Source organism: Amphiprion ocellaris, chromosome 18 (genome assembly GCF_022539595.1).
Source record: "Amphiprion ocellaris isolate individual 3 ecotype Okinawa chromosome 18, ASM2253959v1, whole genome shotgun sequence".
NCBI classification, from domain to species: domain Eukaryota; kingdom Metazoa; phylum Chordata; class Actinopteri; family Pomacentridae; genus Amphiprion; species Amphiprion ocellaris.
In genome coordinates, this window is record NC_072783.1 from 11,376,677 (window position 1) to 11,403,017 (window position 26,341).

A 26,341-nucleotide genomic window follows, 5' to 3' on the forward strand; every position below is an offset into this window, starting at 1 on the left:
GGTGCAGTTTCTAATGCACCGCAAAGTAAATACATAAAAAGTGAAAATCCAGACTGAAGTCAAAAATCCTAATTATGACATTGTTGGTAGTAATGATGAGATACTAAGCGGAAATCTTTTTTTAAAGTTATTTTTGGGCCTTTATTAGATAGGTTAGTAGAGGCAGACAGGAAAGTAAGGGGTTGAAAACCTGCAGCAAGGGCCGTGAGGTGGAATCGAACCCAGTCCACTACGTCGGGAAATCTGGAAATCTTGAGTTTTTAAAGCCGTTTACAGCCACAGCCCCACACAGATATTCTGCGTTACCTGATCAGACTGTCCCACTGAAGCCCAAAACGTTTTTTAATGTTTACTTTGAGAGGATGTTTTGGAGATGCTCATAATGCTGATCATTTTTCCAAGTAGTCCAGATCCTAATCTTGAAACATAACCTGGACCTCAGAGGGCAGCTCAAATAACACACGGATCACATCCTACCAACGGCCTGTAAAGAAAGTGGTCTGAACCAGCACCAAATGTTTTTCATCCTTTGCTCCACCTCTCCGACACATTTCATGAACTTGGGTTTGTCAGTGTTTGTGTAATCCTGCTGACAGTGCAACGGACAGAACTAAAAACAAACCTCCAGCAGGCTCAGTGGAGGAAAAACTACTCCTGGTCATTTTACAAACCACAAACAATAACACTTCATCTCTAAACTTAGCCCATAAAGTAGGAAAGAAAACAAACAATTCAGACATTTAGAAATAAATGTTTACTGTCTTTAAAGGAACACAAATCTTTTAATGACTTTTTCAGACCTGTGGCAGCCACTCTTAAATCACGAAAAATAAATGTTATTTTTCATCTTTTTCACCCCATATTGATTTCATTAGGAAATAATGCACAAATTAAAGAGATGTGCTGTGTATACAACACTGCTTCCAGATATCACACCAGTCTTTAAAAAAAAAAAACAGCTCTGCACTGAAAATGTACACATCACTTTCATTCACATGTCAGCATATCTTGTTGGAGTCAATATTTAGAGAAAACAGTGCTGCATTTCCACAGATATACTATGGAAATGCCCACTCCCCACTTTGAAAGCTTTCCCCTTTTATTGCTCTTCTACACTGAATCATCGAAAGTCTTGCTTTGTAACTTCCTGTTAAAAAAAAGCCACATTACATTGACCATTATTCAATGTAGAAAAGCAACAAAAGGGGAACTTTTCCAAGGAGGGGTTTATAGGTACAACATCTGCAGGTGCTTTGACTGATACATTTATCTGCTTTGGTTACAGAAGCTATCACTGCTAGTGTTTTAAGCAAAGACCCCTTCAATAAAGATAATGTCCCAACTAAGACTATAAAGCTGCCAATCACAATACTTCTTTTTCATAATCAATTAACATTTGAAATCTTGTCAACACAAATCCAAAATGATTGCTGCAGTGTGAAATGCTTTAAATTTAACCTTTGTGGTTTTCCCTAACAAAGCATACCTTTTTGCTTTGAACCTGTGATAAATATCCTGAATATTGTTTCTTTACCCAGGATTTCTAATAAGCAGCTAGCTGGGGTGGAGTGGGGGCTGCAATTTCCAAATACATAACCATTTACAAAACCGCAGACGAGGCAGAAGCCACAAGAATGCGGAGCAGAATCAGTCCAGTCATTGCGCTGCTCCACCGAGCTCCAGAACATCTGCGTTTTTGACATCTGTCTGAATTTGTCACACTTGACCTGCTAACAAACACACCTTAAGAATGAGAAAAGCGGAGCAGGTGAGTCATGCTAACTATCCGGCAAACGTGGATCCCGGCTCTTCTGTTGGACCCTGGGTCCTGGTGCTCCTCAGGTTTCAGCCTCTGGTGGTTCTGGCTCCAGCTCTCCCTCTGAGCAGCACTGCAGCGACTGCAGGATGTGTTCCAGTGTCCACTGCTCCTCATGTAAAGCGTGTTCCTGCAGGGTGAACTGACCCTGCTTGGTCCTGGTCAGCTCCTTCACATGAGCACACGATGACAGAGCTGCAACACACACACACACACACATGGGGTATTTAGAGACAGACGTCTGGAGTTGTGATTTCTAAGTTCAGTTTTCAGACAGTGAAGCAGGATGAATCTCACCTTTTCCCAGGTCATCCACCAAGCTTCTGACGTAGAATCCACCACCACACTCAATATCTGTCACGCAAATAAAACCCTTACTACTGGCTCCACTTTAGCACATAAACAAACTTAAAAAGGCAGGAAATGACACTGACAATGCTGGTTTAAAGAAGTCGGTATAGAGGAAGAAAGAACTGCTGCATGATGCAACGTGTACGAACCCAGAGTGAAGAGAGGAGGCTTGAACTCCAGCAGGGTGAGGTTGTACACGGTGACTGGCCTGGCTGGTTTGGCCTCAACCTTGTGACCTTTCTTCAGTAGGACAGACAGACGCTGGCCGTCCTTTTTCAGCGCTGAGTAGCTAAAGCAAAGTTAGAAAGAATATTAAGACTGTTTGGTTTATTGAACTAAAAAGAGAAGCAGGAATAAGGACAGTGTTTATATAAATTCCATGCAGTTCAGCAGCTTTTCTCTCAGTGAGAGACTGCTTTCTTAACCATGGACACTGCAGCAGAGCTCGAACACAGAGGGTGTGACAAACCTCTGCGCTAGCGACCTCTAAAGGCCACAAGTTTCCCTGCACCATAGTAAGAACTAGCAGCATGCTGATGGTAAACTCCTTAACTCCAACACAGTTTAGATTTTAGAGCAAATCAAACTTTGACTATCTTCATGGATCGAAACCTCTTGGATCTTGACCATAATTTTCTGCGGGAAGATAATTTATCATTATTCCAGCACATCCTGCACTATGTCAATATTCATCTTCATTCATCAACCAAGTTTCCTCTTGTAGTTTTGTGCTGAAGAACAAGTTTTTTTTCTTAAATGCTATTTATAGAGGGTAATGCATGGTTTAATGTAAGGTCCTTCTGCCTGTCTGAACTCCAGTGTCCATTGACAAACCCTGTGCCTGAAGCACTTGCCTGCATGATTTTAGAGCTAGATTGTGCATGTAATGGGTCATCTGTGATCTTTCTGGATCCTTTTCCATCTTTGTGAAGTCCCACAGTCAGACTTTCCAGGTCCTCTGGCTATTCTTTTTACACATGGAGCCATGATGTTCGTGCAGTTGGGCTAATTGGAAATAACAGGTGTTATAAATTTCAGCTTCCAAGTCTCTCTGTGCCAAATGTATTTCGTGGTTTTGAATCAGTGTCTTGTGGCATCACCCATCATCTACTGAGCTCCAGCTGGACAGCAATCCTGACATTATCCTGCAAAACACCTTGACATCATGACGCTGCCTGCACCGTAGTTCACATGATGGTGTCATGTTGATATGCAGTATGCAGTGTACTTTTTACACCATACATGTTCTTGTCAAGCCCTGTGACAGAGCGGTGACCTGTCCAGGGTGTCCCCTGCCTTCACCCTAAGTCAGCTGGGATAGACTCCAGCCTCATGTGACCTTAATGAGGATTCAGCGGTGTATAGATAATGGATGGATGTTCTTGTCAAACAAGTTCACCTTAGCATCATCAGTCAACGTAACACTTTCCTGAGTGTCCCTACAGCTCAACTGGTTGAGCGGGTGAACCATGAACAGGGGCTGTAGTCCTCGACACAGTGGTCATGGGTTCCAGTCTGACCCATGTCCATTTACTGCATGTCTTTTCCCCACTCTTCTCTCCACATTTCCTGTGTCTCTCTCCACTGTCCTCTACAACAAAGGCAAAAAGTAACTTAACAAAAACATAACACTTTCCCAGTAGCACCGTGGAGAGCCTCACAGCAGCTTCCTCTGTGGTGTCCTGCCGTGGACATCGTTCCTGCTTAATGATTTGCGTATTAAGGCTCAAGAACAGAGATGTTACCCAGCTGCTAGCGGATTCCTTCACATCTTTAGCCGTCACTCTGGGCTGCTTCTTTTTCCAGCATCCCTCACAAATCCCTCCGTAAACTTCAACTGGCCCAGAATTCAGCTGTCCATCTCATCACTCGGACCCCCTCCATCCACCACATCACTACCAGTCCTTCAACAGCTCCACTGGCTCCCGGTTCAGTTCCGCATCCAATAGAAAATCCCCCCGTTAACATTCAAGGCCATTCATAACCTCACCCCACTTATATATCGGAGGACGATTTGACCTTAAGTCCAGAAGTAACTTTTCCATTTTATCCAGTTATTATTTTGTACTTTGAAAAACACATTTTGATCAGTAAGTCAAACCCTTGAACAGCTGTGCTTGATGTGCATACATGTTGTCACTGAAACATTTTCTTTCAGAGGCTTTACTCACAGTGGAGGCACCTGCATGATATCACCAGTGAAAGCTTTCAGTTTTGCCTCAACATCCGGCCTGGTAATGTGCTCTGTGGGTTAAAAAAAATGAATCAAAATAAATAAATGAATCATAGACATATTGTGAAATGAGAGAAACAGAGGTTTATATGACTAGATTGGACTTCTGGGACGGGTGAACAATTAAAAATGATGCGATTTACATTACTTACCGAAGTCTTTTTCAAGAATCACACTGCCGGTGGCATCAAGAGTGTCTGTGGCTTTCCCCAGCTCCCCTACAGCTACATATTTCTGTAAAATAAACACCCCAAATCACTGTTTGTTTTGACTATTTATTTAAAAAAAATGCAAATTTATTCACTGCTGCTTTTTTTTTTTTTTTTTTTTTAAAGCAAGTTTCAAGGCTTTTAACTACATGTTAACATTTGTGTGGTATTATGGAGATCCTCTTAGATAAAATGGCATGGCAGATTTTATTGGTTGATATTATTGCATATCTCTGATATCACATTATTAGTTTTAGGGTATACACTACTGGTTAAAAGTTTGAACACACCTTCTCATTTAGTGTTTTTTCTTTATTTTCATGACCATTTACATTGTAGATTCTCACTGAAGGCATCAAAACTATGAATGAACACATGGAATTATGTAGTTAACAAAAAGTGAGGTATTCACCTGAAATGGTTTTGAATTAACGTGTGCCTTGTCAAGGTTCATTTGTGGAATTTCTTGCCTTCTTAATGGGGTTGGGACCATCAGTTGTGTTGTGCAGAAGTCAGATTGGTACATAGTTGACAGCCCTATTTGACATCTGTTAGAATCCATATTATGGCAAGAACCAATCAGCTAAATAAAGAAAAACGACAGTCCATCATTACTTTAAGAACTGAAGGTCAGTCAGTCTGGAAAATTGCAAAAACTTTGAATGTATCCCCAAGTGCAGTTGCAAAAACCACCAAGCATTACGACCAAACTGGCTCACATGAGGACTGCCCCAGGAAAAGAAGACCAAGAGTCACCTCTGCTGCTTAGGATTAGTTCATCTGAGTCACCAGCCTCAGAAACAGCAAGTTAACAGCACCTCAGTTTAGAACCCAGATAAATGCCACACAGAGTTCTACTAGCAGACACATCTCTACATCAACTGTTCAGAGGAGACTGAACCAATCAGGCCTTTATGGTCAAATAGCTGCTAAGAAACCACTAGTAAGGAAAAGTAACAAGCAGAAGAGATTAGTTTAGGCCAAGAAACACAAGGAATGGACATTAGACCAGTGGAAATCTGTGCTTTGGTCTGATGAGTCCAAATTTTAGATCTCTGGTTCCATCCACTGTGTCTTTGTGCAGCACAGAAAAGGTGAATGGATGATCTCTACATGCATGGTTCCCACCATGAAGCATGGAGGAGGAGGTATGATGGTGTGGGGGTGCTTTGCTGGTGACACTGTTGGGGATTTATTCCAAATTGAAGCACACTGAACCAGTATCGCTACCACAGCATCCTGCAGCAACATGCCATCCCATCCAGTTTGCGTTTAGTTGGAACATCACTTATTTTTCAACAGGACAATGACCCTAAACACATCTCCAGGCTGTGTAAGGACTATTTGACCAAGAAGGAGAGTGATGGATGCTGTATCAGATGGCCTAAACCCAATCCAGATGGTTTGGGATGAGATGGACCACAGAGTGAAGGCAAAAGAGCCAACAAGTGCTCAGCATCTCTGGGAACTCCTTCAAGACTGTTGGAAAACCATTTCAGGTTCTACCTCATGAAGCTCATCCAGAGAATAACAAGAGTGTTCAAAGCAGTGATCAAAGCAAAGGGTGGCTATTTTGAAGAATCTAAAATATAAAACATGTTTTGACTTATTTCACACTTTTTTGTTTATTACTTAATTCCATAAGTGTTCTTTTGTCATTTTGATTCCCTCAGTGAGAATCTACAATGTAAATAGTAATGAAAATAAAGAAAAACCATTAAATGAAAAGGTGTGTCCTTTTGACTGGTAGTCCACGTTTGTCAATAAGCAACTATAAAGGTCAGGCCAAATGTACTAAAGATAGACTAGATATAATTTTAGTGGTTGATGTTGCTTAGAAACAGTTATTTAATACAGAATAAAAGACACCTTCATCAATGTGTGTTACATGTTCAGTCTACGAGGATACAATAGTATCTCTCAAATATCAATATTGACATCAGTCTTTCAAGTCCAACATGTTTGTCTTAAGCAAACACTTGTTAATATGCTCACACTTAATAAACATTTTAAATAGTTCTATTGTCCCTCCACTGGAAACCTCGACCTCAGCTGCTGTTCATCTTTCTGTCTGAAAACATTCACTCATAAAAGATGTTGTGCTTGAGTCATGTAAAAGCTTGACAAGACTTTTGAGAATAAGGCTGCAAGTGAATGAATGAAACTATTTTGTTAGCATTATGTTCACTGACAGATCTTTGGAGACCATGAAAATAAAGATCAGTTAACACCCTCTGTGCATAATGCACAGGACAGGTATGAAATATACTGATGCACAGTGAATCACAGTGTTCAGCATTTGTGTAATGTTCCAACCTTAATCAGTCTTATTGTTCTGTATAGTTTTATAGTCTATACCAGGGGTGTCAAACATGCGGCCCGTGGGCCAAAATTGGCCCACCACAGGGTCCAATCCGGCCCACAGGATGACTTTGTGAAGTGTAAAAATTACAGAGAAGACATTAACTGTAAATTGTATATTTGTAAATCTATCCATTCAAAATAATTTCTAGACCATGACAAGTTGTTTTGATCATAAAGTAAAATACTATATTGCTCATTGTTCTTTTGTGCCTCATTTCTGTAATATTTTGTCTTGTTTTTGTTGTTTATTGTCTGACTTTTGTTGGTTTGTTTCTGGTTTTTGTCATTTTGTGTCTTTTCTTTGTCTTCCTTGTGTTGTTTGTCCATTTTTTGTCTCATTTTTGAGACATTTTGTCTTGATTTTGTTGTTTTTTGTCTTTTTTTGTCTGACTTTACTCTATCATTCAGTTCCAGATATCTGTGACTAAATGTTTTGTATCTTTGTAGACACTCTGTGATCTGGAAGTTGTAATGTGTAAATGATAAACTCAGGCTGAATGTTTTTGAAATTTAATTTATTTTTGTAAGAAATTTCAGGTTGTTCATAATGTTTTGTAAAAAGGTAATTCCTTAAATGTGAACATTTTCAGAACATACTTTTTTGCACAAAAAAAAAAGGAAAAATTTGGAGTTGTGGTTATTTATAGGTTATTATGCTAAGATTTTACTGGTGTGGCCCCTGAACTTAAATGAGTTTGCCCCCCTGGTCTAGACCATGCTGTGATGATTGGAACACGTTAACATTCTTTCTATGTGTAACAGTTTCACAGTTCTGTAATCAGAGCTCCTTATAGTTTAGCTACACTCTTTAACACTGGCGTTACAAACTCACCTTTGAACCAGTCAACATTGTACTGAGCATTTTTGTGCCATTCCCAACACCAACAACTGAAAGAAACAGAGACAGTGTTAGAGTCTAATGGCTACAGTCCTGCTAACACTCCTTAATAAAAACACAATCACTTGGTGATCTGGCTTTTCCTGTAGCACCATCATCAGATCAAAGTTTCAGTTTCTTTGTGACATTTGTTTATGACCAAATACCTGCAAAGCTAATGAGCTTCCTATCAGCATCAACTAGACATCTCTTTAGTGTTAATTACCAAACATCTGTATGCTAACACACAGCAATAAAGTAAACATTTTACCTGCTAAACATCAGCTTGTACACACTGTCATAGAGAGAATGATAGGATTTAGCTCAAACCACTGCAGTCAAAGTATAGCTTCACCTGGATGTAGACTTTTAGTCTTGTCTATTTAAGACATGGCTGTCCAATCAGACTCATTCTATCCACTGTCAGGATCAGAATCCACAAATGGGGCAACTGCACTCAAAGTATCTACAAGCATCACTATAGACCACAGTAGGAAACATGGCATCAGAACTAAGTGAAAGTGTCAGCAGTCAGATTGTTATTGTGAGCAAAGAGAGGATTTCTCACAGTAACATCAAGGCTGGACTGCAGCTGTATCCAAAGTAGGATCCGGCAGAGCATCAGATCAACACATCAAGCTTTGTTCACTGAGAGATAGAAAAGTAATTTGCTAACTAAATAACACAAAACTGCAATTGGGAGGAGGACAAGAAGCACCTCGAAATCTTTTCTTAGGAGGGAACAAGGACAACAGGAAAACCTGAGGGTGGGCTAAGCCACAACAGCATCTAACAAACTCATAATTAACTGAATTAGACTGAAATGAGATGGGGTGAACCTGGGGCAAACGGGGCAGCTGGGCAGTTACCGGCTTTGCCTGGATACTACAGGGTGTCTCTAGGGTCTGGACACACAGGAAATCTCGAACTATATATTTTTTTGCCTAAACAGATTAAATATAGCTAGTATAATATATATATATTTGATTAATGATCAAATATATATTAAATTCAATTTATTTAAAAATAAATATACTGAATAAAAATTTGTAAAAATTTTAATTTCTTGAAAATATGTATTTTTGCCTGTATGTCCAGACTTTAGGGACAGCCTGTACTGCAGCTCTGTGTATCTGTGACCGTAACCCTGTAAAACCCACTGTTGCAAAAATAAATCAGCTTGTTTGCTTTTTTAATAATTATTTTAGAGATATATAATTTTTGCTCATTTGCTAATTTTTTGCTAATTTTTTCTATAAAATATAGATACAACATATAGAAATATAGAAAAAAAACAATGAATTTTTAAAAAGATTTTTAGCTTAATGTTTTGCCATATTTGGGTTTATATATGTGTGTGTGTGTGTGTGTGTGTGTGTGTGTGTGTGTGTGTGTGTGTGTGTGTGTGTGTGTTTGTGTGTGTGTATTCTGTTCTGAGACAGAGGTTTTTTGTTTGTTTGTTTTATTTATTTATTTTTTGCTCATTTTTTTTCTATATTTGGGTCTTACAGGGTTGATCTAATGTCCCCATAAACTTTAAACCTGACTTTAAGCTGTGTTCCCTGACACCAGCCTGGTCCTAGTCCTGGTTCTAGTCCTGGTCCTGGTCCTACCCAACACTCCGCTGGCTGCGCTGTCCAGAGTCCCTCCGTGACCCATCTTCAGGCTCTGCTTCCTCCTCTTCCTCGGGTTCGGGTTCTGGACTCCCGCTTCTGAAAGACAAGGTGACACAGAACCATGACTCCCTGCCAGCCCCTACAGACAGCACACCCTCCCTGCCGTGTCCTGTTACCCTTCAGCAGAGCTTCTTTCAGAGCGTTCAACACGTCTGCGGAGGTCGGTCCTTGTTTCTTGTAAACCGCGAACAGTCCATTCAGAGCCTGGAGTCTGGACAGAGAGCTGGACACCGGAGCCACGGTGCTGCCCAGATTTCCAGCCATGCTTGTCTCACTCTTCCTCTGCTGATGCTCTCCTTCTTCTTCCCTTACTGTAGTCGCCAACTGCGAATGAGCCAACCGTTGTTTGACCTATTTACCGCCCCCTGCTGGTTCAGAGGGGAACCTTCAGCCTCACACAGGACTGAATATGTTTTAGAAACTACACCGACCAAGATGCTTTTCGCGTGTTTCCTGGTTACTTTGTTTCCTCTTCCTGTTTCTGTCAGCTGGGTTTGCTACAACAAAAACTGCCAAAAGGAGACCCGTGTTGTTCTCATTGAGGTCTGTTATTCTTTTTTTCTAACCATTATTCTTCTGAAAACCGAGCTGGAGATGAGTCTGTTCGTCGGTTTAATGTCCGACGGAGAGAGGAGGAGAAACAGCAGATCTACGCGACACTTTCAGTCCAAACCTGACAGTTAAAGGGAAGCTTTCCCATCACAGGCTGCTTAGTTTGGTGCTTGGTTTTTAGTTTCTTGATCTTACTGTGTGCTCACATATGGAGATCACGATGCACTCTTAACTTCTGCACTTTTTATGGATACAGTGGTACAGAAGAGCTCCCTTCTCTGAGATGGAGTTACTTGCATAAAGTTTACACGATAAACCTTTAAAAAAAAAAAAAAAAAAAGTTAGTCTGACTTATTTTCAGGTTATTTCGTTTCGTAAATCAAATAGTGTAACCGTAGTACTCGTTCATTACTCTGGCAGCTGATGATGGGAAGCTAACCTGGTTCAGGACAGCCCAGATATGACCACTGACTCTGGCTGCTGCCATGAGTTGGCTGTATTACCCAGTACCAGTCCAGAAATGAAGCTTATAGAAAATCTACATAAAACAATCTTAATTAAATTAAATTCCACATTGATAAGATGCAGTGCTACAGACATAACATGAAAAACGTTCAGAGAGCGCAGTACTCTACCAAGGCTGTTCAGTCGCTGGATCATTTCCGACGGATGAAATCTTTCAAAAATTCGTGGATCCAGACTATAAGCTGTATCACTGCCAAAATCTAATCAGTTGATCCTTGTGTCATTTCTGACCTTCCCTGAAAATTTCATCCAAATCCTTTAGTCTGTTTCTGAGTAATGTTGTACACAGACAGACAGACAGACAGACAAACCGATGCTAATCGCCACACAACTCTGCTGCATTCCTTGGCAGAGTAACAATAAAGCTACTTTGACCAGAAATTTTCTATCTAAATCCATATGCTTCTATATTCTATATTCCTGATAGTAATGTATAAATATACATCTCTAAGCAACTATACATGGAGACTATACATTAGCAGCCTTCAGATTTGATATCTAGGCTCAGTATTTAAAAACCTACAAGTTTTCTGCTCATTGCAACTTCTAAGCTTTAGTGCCAGCTGATTTTCTAGGTTCATTCAAGGCAGGCATTTGATTTTATCCTCGCTTTTTTTTGCACATAACTGGACACAAGGACTCATTAGAACTGTGACCTGTAAAAACCAAGACATGTTGAGTTTATGAGCACAAGGCCAGAAAAAATCTATAGATCCTCACTATTTGGAAGCTACAGCAAGAAATGTTTGACTTCTTTACTTTAAAGATGACTTGAATGATTAATCAATAATCAGAGTAGTCGTTTCAGGTCTAAGTTTGTACATTTCACCATTTTTTTTCTCCAGTTAAGGGAACAAGTCCCCAAATACGGAAGGAAGAAGCACAGAGAGCTTGATGGTCAGGATTGCAGTGACCCAGAATGGAGGATTTCAGGAGGTCATACCTGCGTCTGTGTAAGGAGGGAGGTCTGGAGCCTCAGGAGAGTGTTGTGGCTCAGCTCCAGGACAGCAGTGCTGCTCAGGGCTCCAGACTGGACCTCAGTGGACAGAGTCTGTCTGCAGATACCTGCTCTGTGCTGGCCAGGGCCTTCCAGAAAGAAACTATGTTCACAGAGGTGTCTCTCAGTGACTGCATGCTCAGCGAGGAAGGTGCGTACATTTTTAAACAGACAGACGATACAGAATTATTCCGTATGTGTAAGTGTATGTTGTTCAGTAGGTGACAGTCAGCATACATATACACGTGCTAATATGCTCAATGCTTATTTTGTTTTACTCCATATGTATTATTTGAATGATAAAAATAAAGTCTATGAGAGTCTTCCTGAAGCTGCTGCTGCAAAGCCACCAAATGCAGTTTAAATAGTCTTACTTTTAAAGGACGCAGCTGGTAATTTTTTTTACAGTGAAATCCCATAAAATACCCAAACCAACACTGTAGCCATCTGTCTTTAGTACTTTATGTCTGTAAACATCAGACGAACCAACAGAAAGACACAGATGTGTCTGTAAACAGCAGATTTAATCACTGGCAGCAAGCATTGTACTGGTACTTTAATTCTACATCATGGACTCCTAATTAGAAGTGTTTATTGGATGAACGGTCCAACAGTGTCTGAACTCCACGTTTGAGTGTTGCTGTTTGGAGCAACTGTAAAAACTTTAGCTTTCCAACATGGGCAGACAACACATCATACCAGCTAGTTCTTTTCTAGCATAGTTCTTGGCTGCAGCTTTAAATTAACCTTTGACACACACAGTATTTGTTAGCAGAGACAGTCATTTGGTTTGGTTCCGCACCTGGTTTAGTAACGATAAGTACGACATTAACTTTAACCTGCTAAATTTCTTTTGTGTGACTCTCAGGGGCCAAGATACTCCTGACTGGAATGTTTGGCAACACAACAGTAAAAGTCCTCAGTCTAAAGGTAACACCTGTTAGATTTGACTGTTCGCACACTAAACACTCAGACATGGATCTAATTTGTTTTATATGATGTGTGTAATTGTCTGTCCGTTTATGCAAATGATCATTGACAGGGCAATAACCTGAGGTCGACAGGAGCTGAGATGCTGGGAAAGCTGTTGGCACGTAACAAGACTCTGCGTCGGTGAGAATGATAGTCTTCATATGATGATATTTTCTGCCACTGCAAGACCATGTGTGCTTTTATTATGAAAATCTGGAGATTATATGAGATTATTGTAATGTGCCACATAATATTTTATGAAGTATCAAGTAAATTATATCAAAACAATCTCACCTCAAAGTTGACTTATTAGCAGTTTTTAAGCTTTTAACCACATCTTGTGATCTTCTTTAGAGGAGTTTACTAGTATTACTAGTATGGAACCTTTCCACTAAAATACAACCATTTTTATCCACTAATTAAGACCCTGAGATGTGATTGAAAGCTTAAAAAAAAGCTAGATAGTGGCCATCAAATTATTATTTTGTCACACTGCCGTTTCAAGAATGAGTTTCAAGAATGAACAAATGTAATATTGTCACAACTGAAATCAAAAATATATTTGCAGATTTTTGATAGATGACACTATTAATATTTATATTATTACACTACCGTTCAAAAGTTTGGGTCACTGAGAAATGTCCGTATTTTTGAAAGAAAAACATTTTTTTTTCAATGAAGATAACGTTAAATGAATCATAAATCCAATCTAGACATTGTTAATGTGGTAAATGACTATTCTAGCTTGAAACGACTGATTTTTAATGGAATATCTCCATAGGGGTACAGAGGAACATTTCCAGCAACCATCACTCCTGTGTTCTAATGCTACATTGTGTTAGCTAATGGTGTTGAAAGGATCATTGATGATTAGAAAACCGTTGTGCAGTTATGTTAGCACATGGATAAAAGTGTGAGTTTTCATGGAAAACATGACATTTTCTGGGTGACCCCAAACTTTTGAACAGTAGTGTATATCAATTTAAAATGATAGCTTGATTTTGGCATTTTAGTGGAGCTGCCTGCTGATAAGTGGCAACGCATGTGCTAGAAGTTGTGCCGTGTGCTACACATAGAGAAGCCATTCAGGGAAACAGTGTGTCTATCAACACAATGCAGATGGTTTTATTGTGCTTAACAATTTAAGAATGTCTCAGGTGTTCCCCTTTGTGTTGTGTAACACATCTGTGGCTGGATTAACTTGTTAAGGGCTTTACTCTGAAAGCTAGAAGGCCTCCTAATGTGTCATTGTAAGATAAAATGCTTTTTTTATCAACACAACATTGACCTGCACATGTGTACAGGTCTGCAAGCTCACTTTGTAATTCACCTAATGGTAGTTATGACATAATCTGGTTGGAATTATCCATTATTAGCCTGCTACCAGCATTAGCCTGCTCAATCATGGCATACTGTATATTTGCTACTTTGATTTGAAAAGGCTGAAATCCTCTGTTTTAGTCTAAACAGCTTATAGCTTTGACTAGCCAAAAAAATCTATCAATCAAAGCTGGCTGCTACTAGATATCTAGCAGTCACTCATCTCTGGATCATCTGAGAAAGGATTCTTGATTAGCACATGAAGCTGATTTTTGAAACACTGCTGCAACACTGAAGAGCGTCCCACCACCATGAGATATATTTTCTCACATAAGAATTTTGAAAGCTTCTGAATTGTGTTTGCAGCCTGGTGTTGGAGTGGAATGCACTGGGGGTGTGGGATGAAGCTTTCTCGCTCTTCTGTGATGGTTTGGCCTCCAACACCTCGATGAAACAGCTGGACCTGCGCAACAACCAGATCAACCACCACGGAGCGTCTGAGCTCGCTCTGGCACTCAAACGCAACAACACCCTGGAAGTGCTAGGTGGCATACGATGAAATTTATTACAAGCCTGTCATTAAGGTTTTTAGGAATCAGCTTAATGTTATTTGGCACAATGTTCCTGCTTTTTTTCCACTTTTTTGTCACAGCAGGTTTTTAGGACAGTGGTGCAGAAGTTTCTCTATGTGAAACACCACCCAGTTTTAAATAGAGTTCATACAAAACCTGTGTGAAACTGAGTGAAGTTTATATGTTACCACAGTGATAAGATTTCTTAGAAAGAAAAGAAAAGTAAAATTACATATTAGAAAGTGAAATATTAACTGAACAAATGTTTTTGATACTTAACCCCGTAAAACCCACTGTTGCAGAAATACAACTTCAGTTTTTTTAAATTATTATTTTTTATTTATATATTTAATTATTCGTACCCCTAGCAAATTTGAACTTAAAGTTACTTTTAAATGTAAACAAAAGCTGAGAAATATTTTTTTCCACAATGATGCCTCTTGTACATCTTCTTATTATCTTTTGGGACACACCTGTGCCATTTCCAATCAAAAAAAAAAAAACTTGCTGGTTGTCTATAAGTAACTTTAAGTCAAAATTTGCTAGTGATATGAATAATTTCAGGCTTGACTGTATATATGATTTTATATATATATATATATATATGAAAAAAATGAGCAAAAAACATTTAAAGCATAAACATTTATATATAATATGTATATATAATTTTTGCTAATTTTTTTGCAGATTTTTTTCTATATTTAGGTCTTACACGGTTACAATCCATCGTCTTGGTAAAGGAAGCAGATCTACTGTAAATGCTGCTCCTTTCTCATTTTCTCTTCAGATAATTAGACATTTTCATAAATCAAAGAACCACTCTTTGAACTTATGTCTTAGTTTATTTTCATTTACTTTTTTGTTGCTGACTTTTTAGAAAAACGTCTCTATGGAGCGCTATTCTTTAGTTCCCCTCTTCCATGATAGAGAAGAATATTTTCATGCCTAGTCTTTCTCTAATCGTGGTCGATGACAGTTTTTGCTGATGTGGATAACGTCTTTACTGCACTGATGTATTTTTATGACTGGCTGATGGTCCACTCTGACACCGTTCACAGATCTAAGGTGGAACAACATTGGTCTGCTGGGTGGCAGGTCCCTGCTAGAGGCTCTTCAGAAAAACAAGAGCATAGTGCAGCTGGAGATGGCAGGGAACAACATACCCAGTGATACACTCAGAGCACTTGGTAAGACAGAAGCCCCTTTCAGATTTTACATTTGCAACACTACTGGCTTCATCAGTCTGTTAAAGTCATGTGGCATTCTGTGGCATAAGTCAGTTTTATGTGTATGTTCATCATGCCTCATTCAGACATAGCTGCCTGTGAGAGATCTATGGTACAGGCTCAGTATTAGTCATACATGTGAGATTGGACAGTACATTCAGGGATGTATAATGCAACAGTAAAGACAAGACTAAATCTAAACTGATACCAGCTTATCAAATTGCTTCAAATCAATATTGTCAGTACTGGTGGGAAAAGCCTTTCCGTGTTGTTTCACATTACTCCAAGTATGTTGTAATCATGTGTCTGCCTTTCTGTAAATGTGACAAAATGGCTGTCAGATTTGTTGATACTGACAGTAAATGGTTATCAGTACCTATAAGAATGTTGTTGTAACTTTAGCTTTGAAAGAATGACCCAGGTGCTCATTAAGATATTAAGCCAACATGTTCACCTGCTGCCAGACTAACAGAAAGACAGACATTTCTGAAAGATAAGAGCTTTATATTTACAGACAGTGGTAATTAGATTTTCATTTAAGTTATATTTTAGTTCTGTCATTACTGGTAGAGTAATAGCCTACTATGGACATGCTTGCTGCCCCCTCTGGACCCTTTGTTCCTGTTGTTTAACCCTTTCAGAGCAGACTATAGGACACAACTCAGACACACAGTCCAACCTGAGAGAGAGCCACAGCAGGACCCAGGTCCTCAGCAAAGAGATTCAAGCCCTGAAGGAGGAGAAGGGCCGACAGGTACGCCTCACACTAAACAATGGAATCATCTTTGCTTTTACAGATGATGCAAGAAACTCCAAAGTTGATTTAAATGTTAATGGTGTTAAAAGGTCAGGGAAACCAAAGTCACCAAAGTCCTCAGAGTTCATTGGCTGGACCTTTGGGATGTCTGTGAAAAGTCTGGTGTGATCAGTCATGTCAGTTAGGATGAATTCCAGCACTGCCCACTTGTGAAAGAAAAGTATCAAAACGTCCAAATAAACTTCTCGAATCAGTCCTGGTGCATACTTTACCATTGTGGCCATGATGTTAGTTCTTCCTTACCTCTTTCAGTTCCTAAACATGATGGACACCATAGACAGGCAGAGGGAGGAGATGGGACGCTCCAGCAGGTGAGTGGAGGTCAGACTGTGGACTGTCATTGGATGTAACCATAGTTTTATAATCACAAGACGCAGTCACATCAGTCTGTAATGTAAAATATTCTCTCTTTAAAAGAAGATATAGAATATGTTGGCAGCATGTTTTTTACTTTGTCAGTATGTAGAATGATCTCTGCATGCTCTTCAAAATGATGTCCTCTCTGTTTCTTCCAGGTCAACTTTCCTTCAGATCGGTCAACTCCAGGAAGCTCTGAATGAGAGAAAATCAACCGTCAACTCCCTTACTGCAAAGTAATTATTTCAGTTTTGCTTCATTCCATGTTTAGCAGACAGTCTGGTTGTTATCTGGTTGTGGTTGTTATTAAATTCGGACGGTTATTTAGTTGACATTTTAGTGATATCCAGTCATTTTTTATTAATAAGTGAGTGCTTCCATAATAAATAATAATGGAATTTGTAAAGACATGATCATAATGAACATAAAAAACTTTTTTTTAACTTTTAATAAAAATGTATGCAAGACATATCCCATGAACTTCAAAAGTCCCTCAATTATATATTGACCCTTGTAAAAAGTATGTGCAAAATAGTTTCTTTTATTGACATATTTGAAGCACTTGAATCTTTTTGAAGCAGTGCCTACTATTAAATTTATTATATTCAAACACATGACCCCAAAAGCTTACTTTCTGTAGTTATTTAGAAGAAATTCTAGAACTGCTCAATCATATGGAAATAAGTCAGTACATCCCTGCATATATCACACCTTCAGATGCATCAGATTGGAATCAGTGGTTCCAGATGAGGTGCCAGTCATTCGAACCTCTTCAAGTAGTGACAAATGGAATCTCTGATGTTGAAGGTCTGCTGATCTTTTTGCTATTTAAGTGTGTGGTTCCACTGGCCAAGATCTAAAGGGTTCTCTGTGCTGCAGGGGTTGAACCCTTTAAGACAGCTTTCCCTGTCCATGTGAACCACTTGTTTGCAGTTGTAACAGAGTAATTTGATCTCCAGACAATTTGACACTTAAATAATATCTCACCTTTCCTGACATGTTTTCACAGTGGTGAAGAAGAATCTCTTTGCCAAAAAGAGCCAAGAAATAATACCGTTCTAGCAAAAGAACAAATGCTAAAGTAGGGTGCATAAGATGTCTTTTCACTTTCAAATTATTAGCATGGTGCTCACTTGTGGTCCTTTCTGAAGTGTCTTGCCAATAAAATAGCTGAAAAATATGAAACAAGCTTGTAAGCATGGTGACGTATTCATGTGTCTTGTTTTGTCTTTGTTTGTCTAAAACCCACAGAGATTCAGTATGCTGTCATTATTATATTATTACTCACATTAGCGAAGCCGGAACCAAGAAATATCTGTAATTTCTGCTTTTGAATGACAAAAATCGTTATGCATTTATCAAGATAGTTCCTGATGCGTTTCCTGTCAGCTGATTGATTGACTGATCAGCAGTAAATCCAGTCTCGCTCTGTGTTGTGCAGGCTGCAGATGACAGAAGCCGCCCTCGCCCTCTCTGAGCAGAAAAACCAGAATATGGGAGAACTACTGTCTCGAGTGAAGGCTGAGAAAGAAGAACAGAGAGAACGACAGAGCAGAGAGAGGAAGAAAGAGCAAGAGGTAAAGACAAATGAGTCATTTCACCTCAAACTTTTGATGTGTTTCAGATTATTAGCAGGTAATACAAGCTTCTACATTGAGTTAATAAAGGAGATTTACCACTTCTGAGGAAAATGACATTCTGAATTTGCTGTTTTCTACAGAGGATGTCGCAGGGTCGTGTGCAACCCCAGCTGTTAGCTATTAGATGCATTTCTCTTTGATATTTCCCTCAGTACATGCAAAGTGTTGTAGTCACCGTACTTGAATCTTTTGTCATCTGATGCAGACACATTATAGCACCAAATAAGAAAAAGCCTTAAAGCCCCTCCTTTTTGGAACCAAAATCTAAAAAGGCTTTCTCTGCACACATAATAGAGTTTGGATATCACACTTTTTTCCACATTTCTACATACAGACAGTGTAAAAGACACGGATTATGTTGTAGGAGGCACAGTCACAGACCTCTAAAAAACATTTTTGAATATGCGCTAACTTTTACTCCATTCACTTGTTCTACAATTTTGTACGTTATTTTTTGGCCTTTACTATGTATTGGACAGTGGAGAGAGTGATAGGAAACATGGGTGGAAGAGTGGGGGAAAGCCATGCATGGGCTGGATTCTAACCCATGACCACTGTGTCTGGAACTGTAGCTCCTGTTTATGGGTCACCCACTCAGCCAGCTGAGCTATCTGGGTGCCTGCTCTACAGTTTTACATGCATTAGAACCTGAAACGTCCTCAACTTTACTGAGATAAAATGAGACTCACCAAGACTGAATGTAATTCAGGTTCTGCTTAAATTTAGTGTTGTCTTTGTTCTGAGTTTATGAAATGCCTGCAGCATCAGACTAAAGGATGATCCATATGAACGTTTCCACAGAGAGACAGTTGTGTGCCTGTTGACGCATGAAAATCTGCACCTTCAATAATTATTTATAATTGTCAAGAGACAAGATTGGTGCTTTTGTACCTTTCAGACAGATGAGCTGTCACAGAGTCACAGTTTATTAGCTGCAGTCAGATCATTTTACTGATCTCTTTATTCTCACCTTGTTCATTTAAATAAATAAAACAAAGCTGTGTTTGTGCACTATGTATATATACACTGGTCAGGCATAACATTATGACCACCTGCCTAAAATCGTGTTGGTCTCCTTTACGCTGCTAAAACTCGTCTGACCTAGTGGGACATGGACTCAGGACCTCTGGGGATGTCCTGCGGCACCGGGATGTTGGCAGTGGATTCTGTGGGTTGCAGGGTGGGACCTACCTAGATCAGGTTTATCCTGGAACATCCCACAGATGCTCAGTAAGATCTGGATCTGGGGAGTGTGGAACCCAGGTGAACACCTTAGCTCTGTCATGTTCCCTGAGCCACTCCTGAGCAGTTTTTGTGTTGTGTCGGGGTGCATTGTCCTGCTGAGGGTGGAAACTGGCATCAACTACTGATGTTGTCATAGGGGATGAGGGCCTGCAGTGTTTAGGTGGGTGGTACATGTCAAACATCCACATGGATGTCAGGACTCAAGGTTTCTCAGCAGAACGATGCATTATAACACGATGATGGATGTTATTCATTCACCTGTCAGTGGTCATGATGTTGTGGCTGATCGGTGTCCAGCAGCATTATTTTCACATTGTTGTTTCTGGCTAAATCAGAGTTGTTTTTGTTTGTTTTGTTTAACAATTACAGGCGTGTGAGTTTTAGAAATGGCCTTACGTGGCAGTAACTGCTGGTCTGTTTCCAACAACGAAACTCTGCACAACAGTTGCTCCTAATGACAAGTTGACAAGCACAAAATGAAAGCTACTGATACTTGCTGAGGCACTGCATTGTTATCCCAAATGAATGAATCTCATCTGTTTCCCTCCTGCAGGACGGAGCACTCAGAGAGGGAAAGCTCCTCAGAGAGGTCCAGAACCTGACGGAAACCAATGGCCAGTTTAGAACAAAAGTACGAGTCCTGTCTGTTCAGAACCGTGTGAATTTATTATTTGCATTGTAAATCTGAGCTACACATAAACACGATGCATTGTGCGCACTGTGAGATGTGAGCCTAGCTATTGTGTGTGTGTTAGGTGGAGGAGATGGAGCGCAGGTGTAAGTCTCAGCAGCAGCAGATCTTCGAGTTGAAGCAGGAGCTGACCAACTGCACAGCTGAATTCAAGCTCCGACTAACACAGGCAGAAGGTAACACAATCAGTCTTAACCACAGATACATCAACATGATGCTGTTTCACTTTCTTACATGAAGCCAAGCAGAGTAATCCTGTGTCCTGTGTGTCTGACAGACCGTCTGGAGATAGAGAAGCGTAGGTCCAAGCAAGCTCTGGAGGACATGGACAGTCTCCGGCAGAAAGAGGTTCTCTGTCTTGCTGTCATACACATACATCTACCACATAAAAACCAATCAGACCATAGCATGTTGTTCTTTAAACTTTAGTTTTCAAGCAGATTAAACAAAACAGATGTAACTGAGTGAGTTTTGGAGGAGCTGGCCGGCTTGTTTTGCTACTTTTAGATGGGTTAGTACTTATTTTGTTTTTGTTTTATTTATTTTAACAATGTAAAATGCTAAAAGTTTACATTCCCGTGAAGGTGGATCATGTTAATCGGCATCTCGAGGAGAGCGAGAGAGTCCTGCAAGACCGCATCTTCAAACTGGAGGGACAGCGGATACAACTGGAGGAGGTAAGAGAACTATCCATGTAGAAATCCTAAAAGCACAGTCAGGATCCAACAGATAATCATACAGAGTTTCTCTGAAAAACAAGCTAATATGACTGTCTCTCTGCAGCTTCACTGTTCAGTGTACAACAGCAAATGTTTGGATACATCTACTCATTTATTATTTTCTACAAAGCTGAAGACAACAATCTATGAAATAATTTAAATGGAATTATGTACATAAAGTGCTTTCAAAGCAAAATCTGTTTGAAATGTTAGAGTCTACAAAGTAGCCACCTTCTTTTGATATAGCTTTACATTTACATCTACATAGATATTAAGGTCGCCCACTATAATATTGTATATTATAGTATAATTGTATAATATTATAATATGATATTTAATAATCAACTTTTTCTTTTTATTGTTTCTCAGTTCTGATGAAGTGGTATTAATTTAAATTAGGTTCTTTTGAAAAGCTATTACCAAGTTGACACATCTTCGCCATCTTTCCAGATACTTGGGTAAAAATGGAGGTGAAATTACAACATGGAGCACCTAAATGCTGAGGGTTATAGTCCCAAAATCATCTGCAATGTAGGTGGAGTATAGCGTGGGGACAGATTTACATAAACTATCATCTATTCACAGCATCCAGCATAGGATCATTTCTACACAGTAAATCCCAGTGAAAGGATCACCTGCAGCACCTGAGTAGGACTCACTGCTGACATCTGCAGTCTTGTTGTGTTCACTCCTAATAATGTGTTGCGCGTTTGTTGTAGGAGCTGAGTAAAGCTAAAGCAGCATGTGTGACAGAGAGGGCCCAGGCCGAGGAGGAGCTGGGAAGAGTGCGAGCTCAAGTGCGCCTGGAGGAGGTCGGTGAAAAACATCTGCATCTTTGAGCAGTTACTGAGACACTGGCCAGGTTTCCATTGGCCCACAGAAAGCTAAATACCTAAAAAATGGCCAAGCTACCATCACACCTAATACTCTAATTTTTTTTGGTCCATCAAATAACAGTATTGTTGGTTCAAGTCTTATGGCTTGACCATCTGCTAATAGGCCACATCATATACTGATTGCTCTGTCTTTGGTTTGTAATTTGTGGAAGAAAGTTGCTCCTTACAAGGTTAGCTGTTTAGAAATGGTACTAAATATGTTAATGTTAATATTATAGATAAGACAATGCTGTTTCAAGGGTTTTAGCGTCAAGCTAAATATTGATTGATATCCATTAAATCAATGCAATCGACTCAAATTCAGCTTAAATAACTGCCATTTATGTGAGTCTGATTTTGAAATATCAGAACTGAATCTGTTGTGCGTATATAGATTTGTAAAAAGAAATGTGATTTTTCTTAATGATTATGGTTTAATACTAAAGACATAATTGGGGCAGGTGATCGCTGAGTGATTAGGATGCATACCTCATGGACATAAACTCAGCAGCACCTTTTTGCACTTTACGTTTTGTAAAAACGACAAGTTCCACATCGATGCATATGAGACAACATATACACCAACACTAGTATAATTGTGATCAGCTAATATTGTCTCACTGTTGTATCGGTTGGGCTGTATCTCAGAAAGGCATCAGAATGACTCTCACACAACACTGTCCTCCCGTCCTGTTTCCTCCGAGCAGCAGGAGCATGTGTCCACCTTGGAGGAGAAGCTCCGCTCGGTGCGTTCCTCCATGCAGGAGGTCCAGCTGCACTGCTCCCAGCAGAAACAGACCATCTCGGAGCTGCAGGCCAAACACAGCCAGCAGAGCATCGAGATGGACGGTCTGCGGCGCAGGATTGAGGAGCTCCAGCAGGTCAGGACCCACCAGCTGTCTGTTACACATACAACTCTGTAGGTAACCTTATGCTAGCAAGCTTCCAGGCTCGCCGTCAACTTTTCATCCCGGCACTGACAATGTGGAGGTTACAAGTGTCTGCTGTGTGTCCTTTTACAGGGTAAAGGCATTCAGTTAAGGTCAGCTCATCAAACAGCAGAAAGACACATCAGGACGAAGCAAAGCAGAGATCCTGTATGGAGCAAAAGGGCCTGATGTGTTCTAAAAGCTAGTTGTTGCGGTTTGGCTGCTGGTTTTAACCTCTTATCAACACATGAAGCAGCTGGAGCTGCAGCAGCGTAAATTACAATCATTTATCATTTATGATCAAGACAAGATAAACTTTATTGATCCCACAGTTGGGAAAGTTCACTGTTACAGCAGCTCCAAAGGAGAAAAAGTATAATGGCAGTACAAGAATAAATTAGAAACACACAGTGGAAAAACGCAGAGAACAATATATACACAGAAGATGAATTTTTAAATTTTTTTAAGAAGACTATATACATAAGGATGAGGTTGAAACAGTTATTGCACATCGGTGGTATGCGTATGTAAGGGAAAAAAATGCAGCAGTAATAGAGGTAGACCAGTTTTTAAGGCGGCATTGTAAAGTTTGACAGATGTTGGAATAAAGGACCTGCGGAAATTAGAGGAGAAAGCACTTTAAGTAAGGGAAACATTAAACCACTGTGAAACTCATACATGGAAAAACAAAACAGAGAAGCCAACACCCCTAAATCTGGTGTCCTAAAGTGTTCGTCCCATCATACGGTGGAGAATACAGTGTTCAGAGAAACTAATCTAAAAATCCTGCCTTAGACACTGACAGGCTTCTCAGTTAATATTGCAACCAACAGTTTGCTCTGTGCAGCTTTTATCTTATCATATGGTACCATCCATTGATTGGTGTACCACCCGAATGTCATTGGGAGGAAGAAGCAGCCCATTTAGCGATTTCCTGGCAATGGTGGTCCAGTCTGCAGAGAGGCATCATACAACAGAGGCACACCAAACTTCATTTGGCTCATGAGAGTCAATATACAACACATGTGCGCAATGCAAATGGCAAACAGAACAATAAGAAATTCATTGTTAAATGGTAACATGATAGTTGTTAATAATGAAACTCACTTATATTCATTCGTAGGTCAGAAAAGGACACTAATGTGGTGGACGTTGGCACACTGACTGCAATTATGTATCCACAGCAGTGTGTATTGTCAAGGCGTTGGCTTAAACAACAGGATTTTCAGCTCAGTGAATGGATGTTTGTTACTGAAATGCGCCTTGGGAGTCATAGTTAAATTCTTTCTTTCAGTTTTGATGTCCACTGACTTCCTACATCTTTGGCTTTTTATCAGAGAATCAGATCTTTTCCAGCACAGTATAATCTACGATAAGCTGCCAACTGTTCAAAGTACACAAAAGACCACACACTGCCAGCCTTGCTTGCTTGAAGCTTGTCCATCTGAAAAGCCATCAGAGATCATGAGTAAAAGGTGTTTGTTTGTTGGCATCATGGTGCTGTGGGTGCTGAACGGGTGATGTGCTGCTGTAGGAGCTGTCGGGGAAAGACCAGGAGAAGGTGGCCGAGGTGAGCCGGGTGAGGGTGGAGTTGCAGGAGCAGATCGGACATTTACAGGCGGAGAGGACAGCGCAGGGAGGACTGAAAGAGAAGATCAATGCTCTGGAGAGAGAGCTTAAAGGTACATCCTCACTGGTCCTTTTTTCACTGCTTCACACTTTGTCTTTTTACATTTCCAGTCACTTAGCTTGCTTTTGTGTATTTAGGGTCCAAACACCGAATGGTGCAAAGACCCTGTTGAAATGCAAGGAATTATTTTTTTTCTTCACTATTATACTTTCTTTGGCGACCTTTTAATTTGGACTTTCGAAGGCCTAAACACACTAGAAAATGCGTGAAACTTTGCACACACATCCTGACCAGCGAAAAATTTTATATCACCTACAGTTATGAAATTTGATACACATATGTAACTCATCAAGACACACAAAAATGTAATTGACAATCAAACCCAAAACACAACAGGAAGTCGGCCATTTTTAATTATGTGTCATATTGTAGACAATTGTGGACCAATTTTTGCACATTTTCAAAAGCGGTCAACGTTTCGCCATGAAACAGGAAGTACTGTAGAACTGGCCTATACATGCTCCAGTCTGTAATATCAGCAGCATGACTGCCCCACTGTCGATTCGCATATGCAGTGTGTCTGAAGTCTGACGTAAATATTTATACTGCTTTTTATATGCATCTCTCCATTTGCAGTACTGAGCAGTAACCACAGAGAGGCGCTCCTTGACAAAGACAGTGAGATGTCTTCCGTGCTGGAGAAGCTGCGACTGAAAGAGGCAGAGATCCAGAGGATGAGGGAGGATGAGGCCAACAGAGCCAGCTACCTGCAGAGTGCAATCCTCACCTACGTTCAGGGCTCCCCTCTGGGACACTACAGCGGCCCCAAGAAATGACCACGATACCTCATCCTCCAGTCAGCAGCACCGTCTGGGCTCCCAGGACTCCTGCACAGGCCAGGATAATGTACTGGCAGAACATGTCATGATTTCATGAACTGGAAGAGTGTAGAACAAACAGAAACACCTGGAGTGTAAGAGCAGTATAATGGAGCAGACAATCAGCGCTCAGCAATATGGCCATGAGCAATAATCACACCTAACACCAGGTCACATCGAGCAGGTCCAGTCAAGAACTGAACGTTTAAAAATTCTGCTTTTTTAGTTGGATCTCTGCCCTGACATGCTGCATTTTTTTTATTGCTACATTGCCTAAACACGGCTTTTGTCCCAACACAGGAACTTAGGTAACAGTAAGAAGTACGGAATTTTACAAGTAGCTTAATCAGGTTTCAAGCAACTTTGTACCCGTAAAGATGTTCGGTCAAAATATATTAAACATTTACCAGAAGCCTTAGTCTTATTTCTGTCTCTTGTGATACCACTGTAGTTACTGAAATAGTCTCACATTGCTGCACAGTTCTGTAGAACAGATGTGTGTTTCTGCTCTCAATCATGTTGGGTGGATGGGGGAAATGGTTTGTTGGAAAATTTGCACAGAGGGAACAAGCCCTGTCATTATAATGGATAATTCACCAAAAACACTAGCAGGGCTGCTTAGTGCAGGATCCAAATCTTTGACAAAACTGGACATTTTCAGTGTGGGAGGTTGTCTGAGATTGTTGTCGCTGTCTGCAGCATTGAACTGGATTTTGAAAATGGTAAGTTGTAGACTGCGGAAGGGGAAGAGAAAGCTGTGTGAAATGCACAGCCGCTCATAGGCTTTTACCTGCAGCCTGCATCTGGTGATACAGACTATTGCTTTAGTAATAGCTGAGATCTGGAAACACAGTGACATCACTGTGAAGA

The 26,341-nt window shown here is 40.1% G+C and overlaps 2 protein-coding genes and 1 long non-coding RNA gene across 3 annotated transcripts in view; 2 read left to right on the plus strand and 1 right to left on the minus strand.

The window, feature by feature from the left end:
- The window catches only part of LOC129347394 (uncharacterized), a 218,509-nt gene that overhangs the window by 170,750 nt on the left and 21,418 nt on the right, over positions 1–26,341 (plus strand). The gene's annotated exons all lie outside the window — the stretch shown is intronic.
- On the minus strand, positions 736–9,837 carry trub1 (TruB pseudouridine (psi) synthase family member 1). The gene is made up of 8 exons (XM_023265206.3): positions 9,643–9,837; positions 9,464–9,562; positions 7,806–7,861; positions 4,553–4,634; positions 4,339–4,411; positions 2,317–2,456; positions 2,114–2,170; positions 736–2,011 (listed from the first exon to the last, which is right to left on the minus strand). The coding sequence occupies exons 1-8, from the start codon at positions 9,788–9,790 to the stop codon at positions 1,839–1,841; spliced, it is 828 nt and encodes a 275-aa protein (XP_023120974.2). The 5' UTR covers positions 9,791–9,837; the 3' UTR covers positions 736–1,838.
- Positions 9,979–25,883, plus strand: lrrc45 (leucine rich repeat containing 45). Its single transcript, XM_023265204.3, has 18 exons — positions 9,979–10,069; positions 11,449–11,751; positions 12,469–12,530; positions 12,643–12,713; positions 14,259–14,437; positions 15,523–15,651; positions 16,332–16,444; positions 16,760–16,818; positions 17,023–17,100; positions 18,306–18,441; positions 20,303–20,380; positions 20,505–20,616; positions 20,718–20,788; positions 21,025–21,117; positions 21,879–21,971; positions 22,742–22,915; positions 24,498–24,645; positions 25,230–25,883. The coding sequence occupies exons 2-18, from the start codon at positions 11,523–11,525 to the stop codon at positions 25,427–25,429; spliced, it is 2,025 nt and encodes a 674-aa protein (XP_023120972.2). The 5' UTR covers positions 9,979–10,069; positions 11,449–11,522; the 3' UTR covers positions 25,430–25,883.